Genomic DNA, 16,754 nt, shown 5'->3' with positions numbered 1-16,754 from the left:
CACATAGAATGTACCAGCTTATATGCAAACCGGGCCCTCTCACGGAACTGCCACATCTGACCTTTCACAAAATTTGTGCTCTATTAACTACTTATTTTCATTGACACTGCCATGTCATTGCATCCTGTGTGGAATTTAATTAGTGTTGTAAACAGCCAAATCAGTCCTACCATGCATTGGCAGCTGACTTGGAAGGACTCAGTAGGAAATGCTGTTTTGTCATATGTCAGAGAAAATTGCCCTGATTGCTGGGCACAGTGTGAGACATGCTAGAAGAAAGGACATTTTGCATCTGTCTGCCGTGCTCTGGAAAAAAAACACTAGCCTTGACAGGACCCAATGGGCATTAACATGATTTTCTCGAAGTCTCACACCACAATGGTGCCATCTAAGAAACTGTTCATCAGACTCACTTTGCACAGACAAGTTCAACTATGGTTCCTCGGTGTCCCTGTTAAACACACACATGTATCTAAAGCTGAGAGGACTGTCACTTCAAGCCACAGCTCGCCACCTGGTGACATTTAACAAAAAACACATTCCACTCAAAGGATAATACACAATCACAGTGATGCACAAAAATGTCGTAAGGCACCTCACCTTTCTTGTGGTTCACAGCAGAGTCTATTCAGCCTTGACATTTTTTCTGCTTTCAGATTTGTCATCCACGACTAAGTCCATCTGGTCTTGGAACAAGAACCATTTTGGGAATTTGAAACATTCAGTAAGGAGTACTCTGACACAATCTCTACAGGTTTAGGAAAAAATTAAGAACTTTACAGTGCACTTTACATTGAAGAAATTGGTGCACCTTTATGTCTTCTGTGCACAACCCAGGCCCCTCACACTGTGGGTTGCCATCAAGAAATGAGCTCAAGAGATTGACAGCCTTGGATGACACTGAACTCGTGGCTAAAAGAGAGTGGACAACACTTTTGGTTATTGTGAAAAAATTATTGGGGAAACTGCATCTGTGTAGAGACTTCAAGGTTATGGTCAGTTCCCATTCAGAGATCGATATGTTTCCTATTCTGAAACCAGACGAGTTTTTCTCTGCACTCGAGGGAGGACACGTAGATCTCTTTGAAGCTTGTTTACAGCTACCCCTGAATGAGGAATCACAAAAAGTCCTGGTAGTAAACACACCACATGAATTATATTGTTTTAAATGCTTAGTTTTCTGGGTGGACAGTGCCAAGAAATCTTTCAAAGGTTCCTCAAGCAACTGCTGTAGGATGTCCTGGGCCACATAAATTATATAGACAACATTGTGGTGATGAAGGCCACAAGCTTGCCGGCAGCTGTTCCACACCCTCCAGTCCACAGGCCTCAAATACTGTCTCAAAAAATCTCTAATTTTTGAACCCTTAGTGGAATGCCTAGGACATCATCATCTCTCGCAAAGGTACATAGCCAACACAGAAGCTGGTCGAAGCTGTCATCGGGCTTCCTCACCCCATAAATTTAAAGGAATTCAAGTCATTCTTGGGAAAAAAATGTATTACTGAAAATTTATCCCAGGCCTGGCATCAATTTCGAACCCACTCAACAAGCTGCAGAAAGAGGGTGAGCCTTTTGTATGGTTGGAGGCATGTGAACAGTTGTTCAGGATCCTGAAGCCCTCCTAGTGGCACTATGTCTCACCACAGCTAGTGGTGGTGGTGGTGACAGGCATCTCTGAATGGGGCCTAGGAGCCATCCTGGAACACAGAGACATGGGTGGCTCTGAACATCCATTCACAGTTGCATTGAAGATGTTCAATGTCATGCAGAAGAGTATTTGCAAATAAAAAAAAAATGCCTTTGTGATCATCTTTGCACTGAAGAAATTCCATATATTCTTATACAGAACAAAGCTTCACCTAATTACAGATCATAAACCATTGATCTCCCACTTCCATCCTGCAGCAGCGTTACCCAGCAGGTAAAAGTATAAGATTCACTTCCGCAATAACAATCACCATGCCAACATGGACACCCTGTCCCATCTCCCAATGGACCCTGACATGGAATTCAACCATACAAGATCTCATGCTTAAAGTTTGATGTAGAGGCTCAACAGGCAGTTGGCACACTTCCCATCAGGGGGGGGGAGTGGGGGGGCGGCATGTAGCTGCGTCCATGGCCAAGGACACCATCTTACAACAGGTATGGCAGTAAATGCAAAAGGGTTGGCCAGACCACATTCTCATTAGGACTTCAACGCGCTGTGGCAATTCTCCCACCTCCACTACCAACTATTCCTGGTGGACAGAATTATTCTACTAACCACGGGTCAATGGTCTCCCTAGGTAGCTCCACTTAAACCTCCATGCATGACAGTCTTACAGATATGGAACCAAGGTCACTGGGGCATCTCGCAAACTAAACTGCCCTCCTGGCACCATGTATACTGGCTGGACATAGACTGGCAGATCGAACATACTGTCTGCAACCGTCATCGGTGTGAACAACAGTATGTAGTTCTCTGCCAAATGTTCTCCCACCTGGACGATGCCCTCATGCCGGTGGGTGTGCATTCATGTCGACTTAAAGGTCTTCTTCCTGGATACTACCTGGCTGGTTGCCCTCAATGTGAACACCAACTTTCTGTACATGGTCAACTGTCACTCAACGAGTGTGGAGGCTACAGTCGCAGTGCTCAGCAGAATTTTCGCTATTGAAGTACTTCCTCTTACACTGGTGTTAGCCAGTGAACCAGAATTTTGCTCCCAAGTTTTTGGTGAGTTCTGCCACCAAAATGACACTCAGCATCTGCTGTCTCTGCCCTTCCACCCTCATTCAAATGGTGAGGCAGAAAGACTCGTGCAAACTTTTTAAACACAGATAAAGAAATATGTGACTGATGCTACTATGAATGATGCACTAACACTTTTTTTGAATTCCTACAGCTCGATGCTGATAGGGGAGAAGAATGCGGTAGAACTCCTCCATGGCCATCAGCCCCACATGCTCCCCTATCTCATACAGCCAATGTCTGTGGGGAAGACTGCAGTGCTGTCACCTCACTCCCAGCCAGGGCAAGGGGATTCTGGAAGTTGTCCAGCAGCATTGTGGGGATGCCGCATGTTCACTCTACCAAGAGGGATAAGTTGTCCAGCAGCATTGTGGGGATGCCGCATGTTCACTCTGCCAAGAGGGATTGGATGACGATATGCCATCAAAATCAGCTCCACCTGCAGTGGGGCATCCAGCTGTCACCGCCTCTGGACCCTTCGGTGAACACACATCACGGTGACACTATCTTTTGGCTCTCTTCTGCCAGACCCTCCACTATCTCCCCCTGGCCACACTATCTCCCTCTGTTTGTAAGCCAAACAAGATGGATTGGATGTTGAAAGAAGATCACGACCCCAGTAACAGCCCCAATTGCGCCATCTCCACCACTACAGCTCCCTTCCATACCAGGAGCCAACATAGGTATGCAGGGGCCTTTGCTACCAGTATCAGAGTCACCAAGAATCCAACTGCACCACCAGGCGGGGACCTTTTGGCCGTACACTCCTGTCTGCACTGAATGGGAATGGGTAAAACCTGAGGGGATCTATAATGTTCCCAAAGACATTGGCCTGGTTTGGAGCACTGCCCGGGTGCCCGGCCAGATGGGTTCAACACACCAAAATGTAGCTTGCTGCTTCCCCATGGAAGAAGGGATGTGATAACCAATGGGCTACCACCTAGACATCAGGCACAGTCTGATGCGTCTGACATTGGCCATCATCACACAAGCAGCATATATGACATGACAGTCACTCCACATTCACTACTACCAAAGCACGGCCACCAGGGGAGACACTGCAGCTGAGAGCGACCACACACAACAGCTGCACAGGCACCTTCCGGCACCACCTGTGACACACTATCTACACATATGATTGCCCTCAGTCTGCTCTCACTCACCATGCTTTTTACTACACTAGCTATGAGGGTTGTACCAAAAGAAAGGTCCCCATATTTTTTACAAACAGAAAACATTGTTTATTGTTATTAATTTATACATCGTTGAAAAGCTTTCACTTTTGTCTATTTTTCAACAGGGTCTCCATTTTTTTGACACACTTTTGAAGATGGTGCTCCAGCTTTTGTATTCCTAAGTCAAAGTCTCCCGCCAACCCGTTGAGGAAGCATGTGACCTCTGCTCACACTTCATCATTGCTCTTGAAGCGCTTGCCAACTAAGTGTTCCTTTAGCTTGGGGAAGAGTTGATAATCGCTGGGAGCTACGTCCGGGCTGTACGGGGGATGGGGTATAACAGTCCACCCAAATTTCTTCAAAAGCTCCTGTGTTTGATGAGCGACATGGGGTCGAGTGTTGTTGTGAAGAAACACTACTCCCTCTGTCATTTGTCCTCTCCGGTGATTCTGGATTGCTCACCAGAGTTTGGTCAATGTTTCACAATATCTGTCTCAGTTTATTGTTGTGCCAGGTTGCATGATATCAATGAGGAGTACCCCTTTCTGATCCCAAAACACAGTCACCAAAACCTTTCCCGCCGACCGCGTTTGTTTGAATTTCTTTGGTGGCTGTGAACCGGAGTGATGCCACTGATGAGATTAATGTTTTGTTTCGGGGGTGTAATGAAACACCCACATTTCACCTCCCATGACAATAGAGTCCAACAACTCCTCATTGTTGCCTCCCCCCTCGCATTGTTGAAGAAATTTACGAGCACAGTCAAGGCGTTGCTCCTTGTGTCCATCAGTCAGCATCTGGGGGACCCAGTGAGCACACACTTTCCGATAACCCAACATTTCAGTTAAATTTATTTCAGTTCTGTGGTGGGAACCTTCAGGAATGCATTCAACAAGTTCACAGACAGTAAGCCTCCAATCGTTGAGCAGCTCACTGCTGATCTTCAGGACAATCGCATCCGAAACCGGCGGTCGTCCACTCTGTTCTTCATTGTGAATTTCCATGTGACCCTCAGCAAAAGTCCCGCACCATTTGCGGACATGCTGAATGGACATGCACTCTTCACCATAAACCTCAGTGAGTTGCCGATGAATCTCCACAGGCAGTAGCTTTCTTGCATGGAGAAACTGGTTTACTGCTCGAACCTCGCACTTGGCGGGAGCGGTGATCAACACTTTCATCTTTGACAAATGCCAAGCCAACACTGAGCGATGTAGCAAATCACGGACAGGCGGGCCAAGAGTGGGGAAACCACCGCCCATGGCACTGTTGTCTGATTTAGCCTAGTACCTTCCCTCGAGGCTGTAGCTCATGGGGAACCTTACTTTTGGTACAACCCTCGTAGACCTGTGCTGTACACGTCTTGCCACATGGGTATGTCAAACATTGAATCTGTTGTGAACTACTGTCCTGTGAGACTGTTAAATATAGTTGTTCTGGAGGTGCCATCTTGGGTCTTATTTATGTTGTGAGTTACAACACTTTACTTACATTTTTGCTGGAAAATTGTTTGCCTGACGCACACAGCTCAGCAATAAACGCAACACCATCACTTAACACTTTCACAGTCTACATTCTAAAGACTCATAAATGCTAAGATAGACATATTTTGGTTGGTAAGATAGTAAGATAGACAATGTGTGTCCCATCTAACTTCTTCTCCGCAGTACTGCTTGCCAGCACCACCCTGCATACCACAACACACTGTCCACACTGTTAAGTTACAATATCGCTGCCATACGTTCCCACCCCTACAGCGGTCACACTTGACGGGCTCTCTAACCAGCAGCCTCCTGTTACCCCTCTTACCCCAACACATATGAGCACTTCAGAGGTGTGGAACTCTGCGCGCATCTGTCAACACTACAGAACTGCCCTTGACTCAGCTGACCAACGGGGCTGTGCGCCCAGTGCAAGCTGACCCTGCAGACACCACTGGCAGTGTGCTTGTGCTGCAATGTGGCAGTCGTGCTGCTGCTCGCTTGCTCCCCTTCAACCCACGAAACACAGGCCTGTAGTTTGCTTCCATTGAAGAAGTTTTCGGAGGTTGTGCTACCACGAGCAATGCAACAAAATTCGGAATGGTTGTCAGCATCTTGACCCGACCACCGCCACCCAATCTGGGATGTTATTTCATACTCACCCCCCTCCAGCAGCTACATTAAACTAAAAGAATGCACGATATCCAGCTTCGTGCCCTTGAAGCAGCAACATGTGTGAAATTTTTTTATCATCCAAGCAGTGCAACAACATGCACCTACCCCTGTTGCTGGGTATCATCCAAGAACTTGCTGAACTGCACACTCTCCCCAAAGGCCTGCTACTGAATTGCTGGCTCATGTAGCTTCTCGCCCCCATACAGGCTGCCCTGGGCTCACGCGCCCATTCATTGTTAGGCGACACCACAGTCTTGGCAGATAAACTGTTTGAAACCCTGAACGTCTTTCCCACTGCGGTGGCAGTGCAGAATGCCGGCTACCACCCTGCAGTTCTGGCCAGCTATTCACCGACCCCTTCCGCCCCACCATAAGCCATTGTGTGTGTGACATCACTGATGCTATTGACCCTCTGCTCAGCTCACAAGCCCCGACCTCTACCAGATTCTGAGACATTTGAGCTCTGAGATGGCAGCACTTACTGCCAGTGTCTTCCACCACCTCATGCACCTGCCGCCAGCCACTGATAGCCTCCACACACACACAATGTCGGACCATGCAAAAACAGCTGCCCCCTGGCATAGTTCTAAACATCACCCCCCCCCCCCCCCTCCCGTGCCCCCAACTACCACAACCACCGTGATCTAGGCAAAGCCTGCTGGTACCACCAGAGGTTTGGCAAGAACATGACCAACTGCAGACTTCCATGTTCCTTGTCCCCAAACTCTGGCAGTATGCGCGCCCTGTTGCTGTACCACTTCACAGTGCCTATTCATATGGGATTTGAATGATGCTAGTCCCCCTGTCCGCTACCTTGTCGACACTGGCTCTGACTTATCCATATTCCCCCACAAACTACTCCTAAATCTGCCCCCCCCCCCCCCTCTCCCCTCCTCGCCACCACAGCCGACAACTCAGCCATCTCTACTTAAGGGGTGCATATCCACTTGATTGATCTACGGTTCCAGTGCGAACTCCCATGGATCTTCACAGTCGCAGATGTTACCGACCCCATTCTGGGTGCTGACTTCCTCGGCCATTACAGCCTACTGGCCGATGTAGTGAAGTGCCATTTAGTTGACGGCAACTCCGGTAGGACTGTCCGCTGCAGCTCCCGCCCTGCCATGTGCTTTGCCATGAGACAGCTGGCACTTTCAGGTCCATATGCTCAGCTCCTTGCAGAAATCCCCCTCCTCATCCAGCCACCCAGCGCCTCCCTGAATGTTCAGCATGACACTGAGATTTACATCGCCAGTACCCCTGGCCCCCAGGTTTTCTGTTGTGCCTGCCCCTACCCACTGACAAGCGCAAAGTCGCACAAAAGGAGTCTGAAGAGCTGCTCACTGTCGGTGTACTTTGCCCTACCAGAAAACCCTGGGCTTCCGTCCTTCACCTCACCCCCGAGAAGGACGGTTCCTGGTACACCTTGCGGCATTTACTGTAAACTCAATGTCCACATCACCCCTGAATGCTATCCGGTCCCACTCCTCTGCACATACAATGATGTCATCTTGGGAATTACTATCTTCAGTAAGATACACAGCACTAAAGGCTACACAAAAATGTCAGTCACCCCAGAGGACGTTGAGAAAACAGCCATACTCATACCTTTCAGCCTGTTTATGAGTGAATTCATGAAATTTGGCCTCAGCAATGATGCACAAACATGGCAGCGAATTTTCGACAACATCCTCCTGGCTGCACCATAGTGTTTCGCCTGCCTAGATGATATACTCATCTACTCCAGAGACCCTACTGAACATCACCAACACCTACAGAAAACTTTTTCCCACCTGCAGAAAGCTGGGGTGATCCCCAAGATGGCAAAATGCATTTCTGGGGTGAGCAAGATTGAATTCCTTGAGCACTTAGTCTCTGCTGCCGGCTCCCACCCCCTCCTCAAGACAATACAGGCAGTAGCAGACTTTCCATGCTCTACTACCTTCAAAGACCTCAGTGTTTCATTGGCATGGTCAACTTTTTCTGTTGCCACCTTAATGATGCCCCAAGAGCCCCTTACTACAATACTTTGTAGTGATAAAAACAAAGGCAACACGCTGCTCCCTTGGACCCAAAACCAACATGGGACCTTGGGCAAATACGTCCCCACCCTAATGCCACCATCTCAACAGTGGTAGATGCGAGCCAGGCGTCTATCAGGGCCATCCTACAACAATATGCGGACAACATTTGGCATCCACTCGCCTTCTTTTTGTCCAAGCTCTCTGATGCACAATGCCATTGAGGCAAATATGACTGTGAGCTGCTCGCAGTGCATGAAGCTGTTCTTTATTTCCGATCTTCAGTCGATGGATGCATCTTTACGATCTTCACAGACCACCGCCCTCTAACCTCTAGTTATGGCGGGAAAGACATAGACCAGATCTCACCTCGACAGTTCAGGCTGCAGGAGTATATTGCACAATTCACTATCAACGACGAGCATTTTGGCAGCATCGATAACATTGTGGCAGATTGCCTTAGCCATTCCTGTGCCATCACCCAACCCTTAGACTACGATGTCCTCACTGCTGCTCAAGAGGGGACCCGGACCTGGCTCATGCCCCTGAGAATATGCAATCTGGCTTCAAACTCCAGCTACAATCCATATCCGGCTCTGACTGTAAGATCTAGTGTGACGTCCTCATGGATTCTTCACAACCTGATGGTTCCAACAATTGCTCTGCCACTTCTTCCCTCTGATCTTCGAAAAATTTGACCATGTTCATGGCCTCGCACGCCCAGGCATCTACAGTTGTGCCAACCTCATGAAACAATACTTCGTCTCGCTAGGCATCCAACATGACTGCAGCAACTGTGCCCCGTCAGGTGTTCTGTGTCAGCACGCCGAGGTCAGATGACATGTTCACTCCCCTGTGGCCACCTCTTCCCCCACACAACACTGGTTCACATGTGTCACCTCGATATTTTCGGTTCACTACCCTCCTGCAATGGACATCGATATCTGCTGACAATTACTGACAGATTTACTCGCTGGCCAGAGGCTACCCCATCCCCAACATTTCAGCCGAAACTGTGGCTGCACCCTTTGTTTGGACCTGGGTATCCTGCTTTGGTTGCCCACATGACATCATTACAGATCACAAGTGCCAGTTCACCTCAGCTCTCTTCCAACCTCTGACAGGCACCTGCAGCTCCAATTTCCATTATACCACCAGCTACCACCCTGCAGCTAACGGCATGGTGGAGCAGTTCCACAGCACACTTAAAGCTGTCCTCACATGTTATTCTTCTGAATGGTCCACTGCCCTACCCCTGGTACTTCTAGCTCTGCACACAAAACAGACCTGGGAACTTCTGTTGCTGAGCTCGTATATAGACAGCCACTCACCACTCCTGGTGATTTTTGGAACCAACCCTGCTCCCTCCTGACAACAATGTCCCAGGTTTCGTGCAGAAGCTCCATGACTTCATGGCCCAGCTGCGACCAAGATCTCTGCAACATCACAGTGAGCACCCGACCTTCATCCACCATGACCTCACAGCATGCACACATGTCATGTCTCCGGTGGATGCATACCAGCCACCTCTCCACCCTCAATATTTGGGCCCGTACTTGGTGTTGCAACATGGGGACAAGACATTCTCCTTTTGTCTGAATGGGGTCGTGACAACCATTTTCATAGACAGGCTCAAGCTGGGCTACATTCTAGACCCGCTCCAGCCAATGGACACAGCACCATCGAGGTGGAGTTTTCCTCTCCTACCACTGACCCTAGTCACAGCACCATCAACACTGCACCCAATACGACGCAGGCCAACACCATCCCCTCCACTGTTCTCAATGTGTCACCAGTTGACACCACCCCCAATGCTGTGTCTGACACACCACCAGCTGATGCTGCCTCTGGTCCACCGCCAGACGACTACATGACTGACACACCCTCCAGTGCCTGGGACCCTGATGTCACACTGCACTACCCTTTATGCAGCCTCCATCTGATGGAGACAGTGCCCCACCCCCACAGATGGCCTGCACTCCCAACAGAGTGTCGTCACTACCGCTGCTAGCACCTGCACCATTGGAGCAGCAACACTACTTCACACACAACGCTGTACACAGGAGCTGCGCATGCCCCCATTCTCATTACAAACCACAGCAAGAGCATGAGCACAGCAGCAACAACCCATGCATACCTCCCAGCAAGCATCCTCAGTCAGCTTCAAACATCCCTCTGTGCAGATGGCACCGGTGTTTTCCACTCAAAAAGGGGGAACCGCATGGTGACTCCTTCCATCGCCTCCAACTGCAGCAGTAGATGATGAGCTGCTTAGACCAGAAACCAGCCCCCCCAAACACCCTCGCTGGTCACTTTGGCCAGAGGTAGAGTTTAGATACTCACGATTTCCATAGCCATGCATCCCAAACCATTGCTCAAGTGGTCTCTTGTTCCATTCTGAAAAGGCAACACCTCCCAGCTGTGCTCTTGGCAGCTTGCCTGCACAATGCCACATGGCTCATGTCATCGTCTGCCACATTTTGCCGGGGTATGGGTGAACAGTAGAATTCTTATTCCGGGTTCAGTGTCAGTTTTCTGTCGCAGTTCTTCTAGCAATAGGAGTGTTACCATGTTTTTCCCTGCTGCCTTCCCGAGCTGCATCCCCTTGAGGTGCTTCTATTGACTACGGATGTACAAAGCCTGATGCCACATGCTTGTTTAATCCTCCCAGTATCAGTAAATGGAGTATTGTGTGCAGTGCTGTGTAAATAGTGCAGTGCATGCCAGGAGTACCAGATGGGTTTATTACTATTCCATCACCAGCTGTTCTCATGCCCACTTTGCCACCAAGCACATCAGTGGAGTGGGTTTTTTCCCGTCCTGCCAGACGATGCCGAACAGAGGCTGTAAGCTATTCGTGGTCCACCATGTCCAGTAACTCCACCCCTAGTGAGGACCCTCCTTGATTAAGAGGTATTAACTTGTTGAATTTTACTGTAGTAAAAACATTTGTATATATAGCTTTTTACTTCCAATATACAGGGTGTCCCAAGAAGAAAGGTCAATATTCTGGGATATTACAGAGATGTTCAATTGGAAGCAAAAAACTTCATATGTTTATATGCCCTATTCTGAATGGTTTCTGAGATAGGGCACATTTAATGTACATTTGTTTTTGGGCCAGTGGTGCTCACGTATTTGTCTTACCTAACCAACCTCACTGACATTTTATTCTAGTCCAACCTACCTCCTTGCTTTCAATCTAACTACTTGGGATGTCTTTCTCCCATTAAACTGGTCTGCTGAATGTGTAGCTTTTCATGGTGTGTTGAGAGCGAAGTAGTGTGAGGGACTGACAGCATATCAGAGAGAAACATTGGTTAACTGTGTGTGTACACGTGCTGACTAAAATGCCTCATGTTTATGCTAACGAAAAATATGCACATATGGTGTATGTTTATAGCTTCTGCTGTCATAGTGGTCCTGCTGCTGTATAAGGACACTGTCAGTGTTTTCCTTCCTATCAAATTTCTGACTGTAGAAGGTTTCCAAGAATTTTCAGAGCATTGCATGAAACAGACATTCTTCCAAGTTCCTATTTTTCTTCTGAATGTGTAGTTCAATAACCTGTGGAGGAACAGAAACACAGTGTTGAAATGGTGTGCCATAGCCCTGCTACCAGCAAATGGCAACTTTCTGCACCTATCAATGTCCCACAAACATGTGTATGGTGAATATTACATGCAGAAAACTTGTACCCATTTCACATAGTGTGTGTCCACAATCTTCGCATTGATGACAATGCCACACAGCTTGAATTTTGTCACTGGTTAAATGAAAATTGTCATCTGCTTCCATTAATACTATTCCCTGCTGAAGATCAAGAAAACATGTAATAAGCATTGATTTTTGCAGCAAAATCTGCATGCTACTCCAAACCAATTTCCAAGTTTGTTTTTCGATCAACAGTTTGGTGTGGCATGATTGGAAATACGTTGAAAAGTAAAATCATTTTAGGAGAGAGCAAATGACAGGACAGAATTATTTGCAATTGCTTTGGAAAACTCATTTGTTGAACACCCTGAGGGTGTTCCTTTGGCCACACTGACTTTAATGTACCTCCAGTATAATGGAGTCCCCTCTACATTATAGCAGACATGTGAGGGAACACCTGAACTGTACTTATCCTAAATGCTGAATTGGTTATGGTAGTACAATTAGCTGGCCACCAAGATCAGTAGCCCTTATGCCATTAGATTTTTGTTTATGGGGTTGGATGCAGTCTGAGGTGTACAAACAAAAGGTGGACACAGGAGATGAACTGCTTGGACATATGACAGACGCTTCAGCCCTCATTAGGGAAAGTGCAGAGGCACTCAGACAAGCAACACTACATGTTCTCCAAAGAGTGCATACATGCACTGAAGTTGATGGCGGGATATTCAAACATTTATTGTGAACCGTACAACAGCTGTAATGTGACACATATGATAATACTTAAGAGGCGAATGTTAAAAATACATATTTTTCAGTCAATACTTTGCAAAATGCATGTTGTATTGTTTACTAATTGTTGTACATGTGTAAACCAGACAAACATTAAGTGTGTTCTACCTCAGAAACCACTTGTAATATGAAATTTTTGCATCAGACATTCATTCCCATGTTACCCCTGAATATTGACCATTCCCCATGGGACACCCTGTGTTAGACATACTTGTGATAAAATGTTACGTATGCAAATTTGCATACATTAATGGCAAGACTTTGATATTATTTTCATACTGTAGTAACAAAATCAATAATTGAAAACACTAAATTTCTTACAGAGAATAAAAACTCTTAAAGATTACTGTAACCACGTTGCTGCTTAAAATTTTCCCTTCTGAGGCATTATTCTTCTTCATAAAATTGTCTGAATGGATTAATTATGATGATGATGATGGTGTTGATAGGAATTGGAGAAAAGTATATATCGGCAAAGTCAATGCTGATGCAAAATAATCAAAAGCAGCATTGGTCATCAGGAAGTGGTTAATGAGAACCAGTTAGTTGCTGCAGGACAACCTTGTAATCAATAAAAGTTTCAAGTACAAACATTTAGACAACATGAGTGAAGTGGTAGAAGGCAAGATTATGTTTTGGTGTTAAAAGTGCTTCTTTTAAGTACCAATATCAAGGCATGATAAGAAATTATGGAAGAAGTTGCTCCATTGTGGAGAATAACTTTGGTATTGAGATATGTCTATGGACATTTAAAGTGTGTCATGCTCAGTCACAATGTTAAGTTCCCCTCGCAATTAGGAGAAGATTTACAATGGTGAAGTAGGTCCAAAATGGACTGAGAAAACTGTTGTAAAATTATATCAATGTGTGAGGAGATAGCACTATCACTGTATAACTTATATATGCAAGTGGGACAAAAACTTTCCAATAGTAACATGAAACATCAAGGAATATCATGGGAAAGGAGGAGCTACAGAGGGGAAGAAAAAGTTGAGGATGGTGGAGGGAGAGGAGGGGGCAATAATAGAATGTGCTGAGAGATGAAGGGCTGAGGGATGAAGAGAGAGGTGAGAGGTAAAGGATGGAGGAACAGGAGAGAGGTATTAGCAATCAAGGAGTGATGGGGAAAGGAATGAGAGAGAGAGGGCAGAGCATGGAGTGAGAGGCAAGGGAGAAACAATGAGGAATAATGGAGAGAATGAGGCTCAAAGGAAGGACAAGAGGCCTGAGGAAGGAATTGTTGGCCAAGAAAAGGAGTAAGAGAGATAGGGAGGAAAGGATGTAAGGTGGGGCAATGGAGGGCTGCAGGGAATGGAGAGAATGAAAGGCAGTTGAAAGATGAGGCATCGCTGGAGGAAGAATGAATAAGAAGGAGGTGATTTTGATGGACAAAGGCATCATTGGGATGGGAGGGCATGGGAGGGAGTGGAAGGTATGGAATAGAGGGAAAGGTGAGGGATGGAGGGCAAATTGAGCGATGGAGGGGAGAAAAAGAGAACAAGAAAAAAGAGGGAGAGAAAAAAGGAGGGTTGGGGATAATGAAGGAACAAGGGACAAACAGCACGATAAGGTAAGGATGGCAGAGGAAAGGAGGGGAAGATGGCATGGTGCGGTGGAGAAAATAGGGGAGGTTGATGGAAGGAGAGAGTAACAAGGGAAAGAGGGTGATGAAAGGAGGTGGGGAGGGATGGAGGTGTGAGGTATAAAGTCAGGCTTACACATGCAACATAAGTGATGCCACTTGGCTGCCCCTTGAGTGGCTGCACCGACATTACATGTGGAAACACCTTAATTCTTGTGGTGCCACTCAAGTGACACCCCTTTCAGCCATGCCATGAAAGACTGCTGCTTTAACTTCGTGATGCTGCTCTCTTTCCCCAATTAATTCCACTGATTAGTGTCAGAAGCAAACTGTGCAGCCACCATCTTGATTCCAGTGCTTCCGAAGCTAATACGTGTAATAGGTGGGTTTCACATTTATACTTATGTATTATGAAAATATGTTGCTTCAACAATACACCGCATTAGAAATCTGTTCAAAATGCATAGTTTTTAGCACAGTTTTTGTGTTACATTGGTAGGAAGTGTGGCTTCAGCATATAAAACCTTCATAATGGTTAATCTCTTTGGTGAAAGTATATGGTTGAGTGAGTAAGCAAGCATTACTGAGTAATTAGTGAAAGGTGATTTTGAGTTTCAGAACAGCTCACTGAATTCTACAAATGATGAAAATTAATGCAATACTGGGAGTATATTCAGATTCTAGTACTGGCAACTTCAATACCAATAAAGACTTGCCCAATGGATCTGAGAAAGGGAGTAACAAGGTTTCTGGTGGCAGGATAATCTGAGACTGGATGTAACTTTTAATAAAGGAAATAAACTATATTGAAGTGTCTTTAATGCACTTGCATGAAGTGTGAGTGAAAATATTAGCTTTCAAATGAGCCTTCAGGGCATTGTAAATAGCATGCAACACACCACAATAGAACACTTTTTAGTTTTAAGGTGACAGAAACATTGGAGAGATGACAGGCAATAACCAGATGTCAAATATCAAAGAGTAACTTGTAGTTTCACTCGGGCAAGTACTCCATCTCTAATGCATCAGATTTTTTTAACAGAGCTCACTATGCAACTAAACAAGTACTTGAAATTTACTTTCGTCATCTGAAAGTGGTCCAAGAATGGATTTTTGTTTACAAGTGTTACTTCAATGAAAGCGTTCCTGATGCTCCAGTGTTATTTCTGTGCAAAACCTACTTCCAAATCCAATATCTATGCTTTCTCTTCTTCTTAATGGGTTTTTGGCTCAATTCTAATGCCATGGCCTGAATGATGACAACAACCAATTTTTGGCTCAATTCTAATGCCACAGCCTGAATGATTACAACAATGTCCATCTGTCACCATATTGAAAACTGTGCAACTAGAATTTTGATAGGAGTATGTGAAAACAGCAGCACATGGTGCCACTCACGTATCAGCTGTCATGTCACTTGCTACAGCCTCACTTTAGATGCACGTGGAATCTTGGCTTAAGGAACAGAAAGAGCTAAGTTGGTGAGTAAGAGGTAGTAAGAGAGGGAGTGCTATGGGAAGGGTGGAGGGTTGAGGAAAGAAGTGAGGGAGAGGTAAGAGAAGGGGAGGGGGAAGGAGAGACTAGATTTGTAGGGTTTTCAGTAAGTTACCCTCAACCTATGCCTCCCACTTATTAATATTTCATGTCTTGAACGTTATTTCAGGCTAAATAAAGAAACTGAAAAGTTTAGTGTGGTTGTTTATCTTTTATGCTTCATGGCAGTTAATGTCTAGCTTTCTGAATAATCTACAGAAAGCTGATGTCAAAGATAGTTATTATTTTACCTCAACTATAAAACAAAACTTTGTCATATATTTTCATATGATGCTGACATTAAACATGAAAAACCTGTACCTGTTAACATGCTCTCATTAACAATACAGTTGCCAGTAAGCAACACAGCATCACAGTTCATTGTATATCCATGGCGAGGAATCACTAAAACATCACCAGGAACTAATTGATCAGTTGATACTGTTTCAGTTTGTGCTGGACCCCGCATTACTGTTGCAACATCAGACGCATGTATGGTGCTTCTTAATTTGTATTGTGTCTAAAACAGAGGAAAAGTTAGTAAATATTAGACATTAAAACCTCATTAGTTTGAAAGTGCAAGATATTCAGTTCTACAATTAACTTAATTTTGCATCATAACTGATAAACTTAAGATGAACACAATGCCCTCTCACAAGCATACATGACAAAAGACACACATATCAAGTTTTTAAATCTATGTCCAAGATCATATAGCACAGACAATTATAATTACACGTGTTTTTATGCATTGGCACTATAAATTAAACATTAATCTTGAATTAAAAGTTTCCTGACTCATTGTTTCCTTAGTCTTCTTCCAGAATCTTCATTAATTTTTTTTTTTTCACTAGAGTTTAATTACCTCTTGCAGCAATTTCAAACAATAGCTACAATATACAAGAATCTTATTACCAACAGAAAGACAAAATGTCTCTTCAGGAAACTGCACCAAAAATAAATGATTCAAAAACTGAAGACAAAGGTTCTGTCTGGCAACATGAAACATGGCACCAAATGATGTAGTACAGTATCCTGAGCTTTGGAAACAAGTGAGCTGTTACCTTCATTTTTGAACTTCCCTTTTATTACATATAAACTGTT

General features: G+C 45.4%; 1 protein-coding gene across 1 annotated transcript in view; it reads right to left on the bottom strand.

The window, feature by feature from the left end:
- LOC126471176 (polyamine-transporting ATPase 13A3) overlaps nucleotides 1-16,754 on the bottom strand; it is a 195,527-nt gene that overhangs the window by 83,605 nt on the left and 95,168 nt on the right. Inside the window, exon 9 of the mRNA XM_050099282.1 lies at nucleotides 15,972-16,170. Within this exon, the coding sequence (XP_049955239.1) occupies nucleotides 15,972-16,170 (199 nt within the window). The remainder of the gene's footprint in view (nucleotides 1-15,971; nucleotides 16,171-16,754) is intronic.

The sequence above is a fragment of the Schistocerca serialis genome, chromosome 3 (genome assembly GCF_023864345.2).
Source record: "Schistocerca serialis cubense isolate TAMUIC-IGC-003099 chromosome 3, iqSchSeri2.2, whole genome shotgun sequence".
In the NCBI taxonomy this organism is placed as follows: Eukaryota; Metazoa; Arthropoda; class Insecta; order Orthoptera; family Acrididae; genus Schistocerca; species Schistocerca serialis.
The sequence above is the reverse complement of the archived record's forward strand: the minus strand, read 5'-3'. Positions and strand labels throughout refer to the sequence as shown.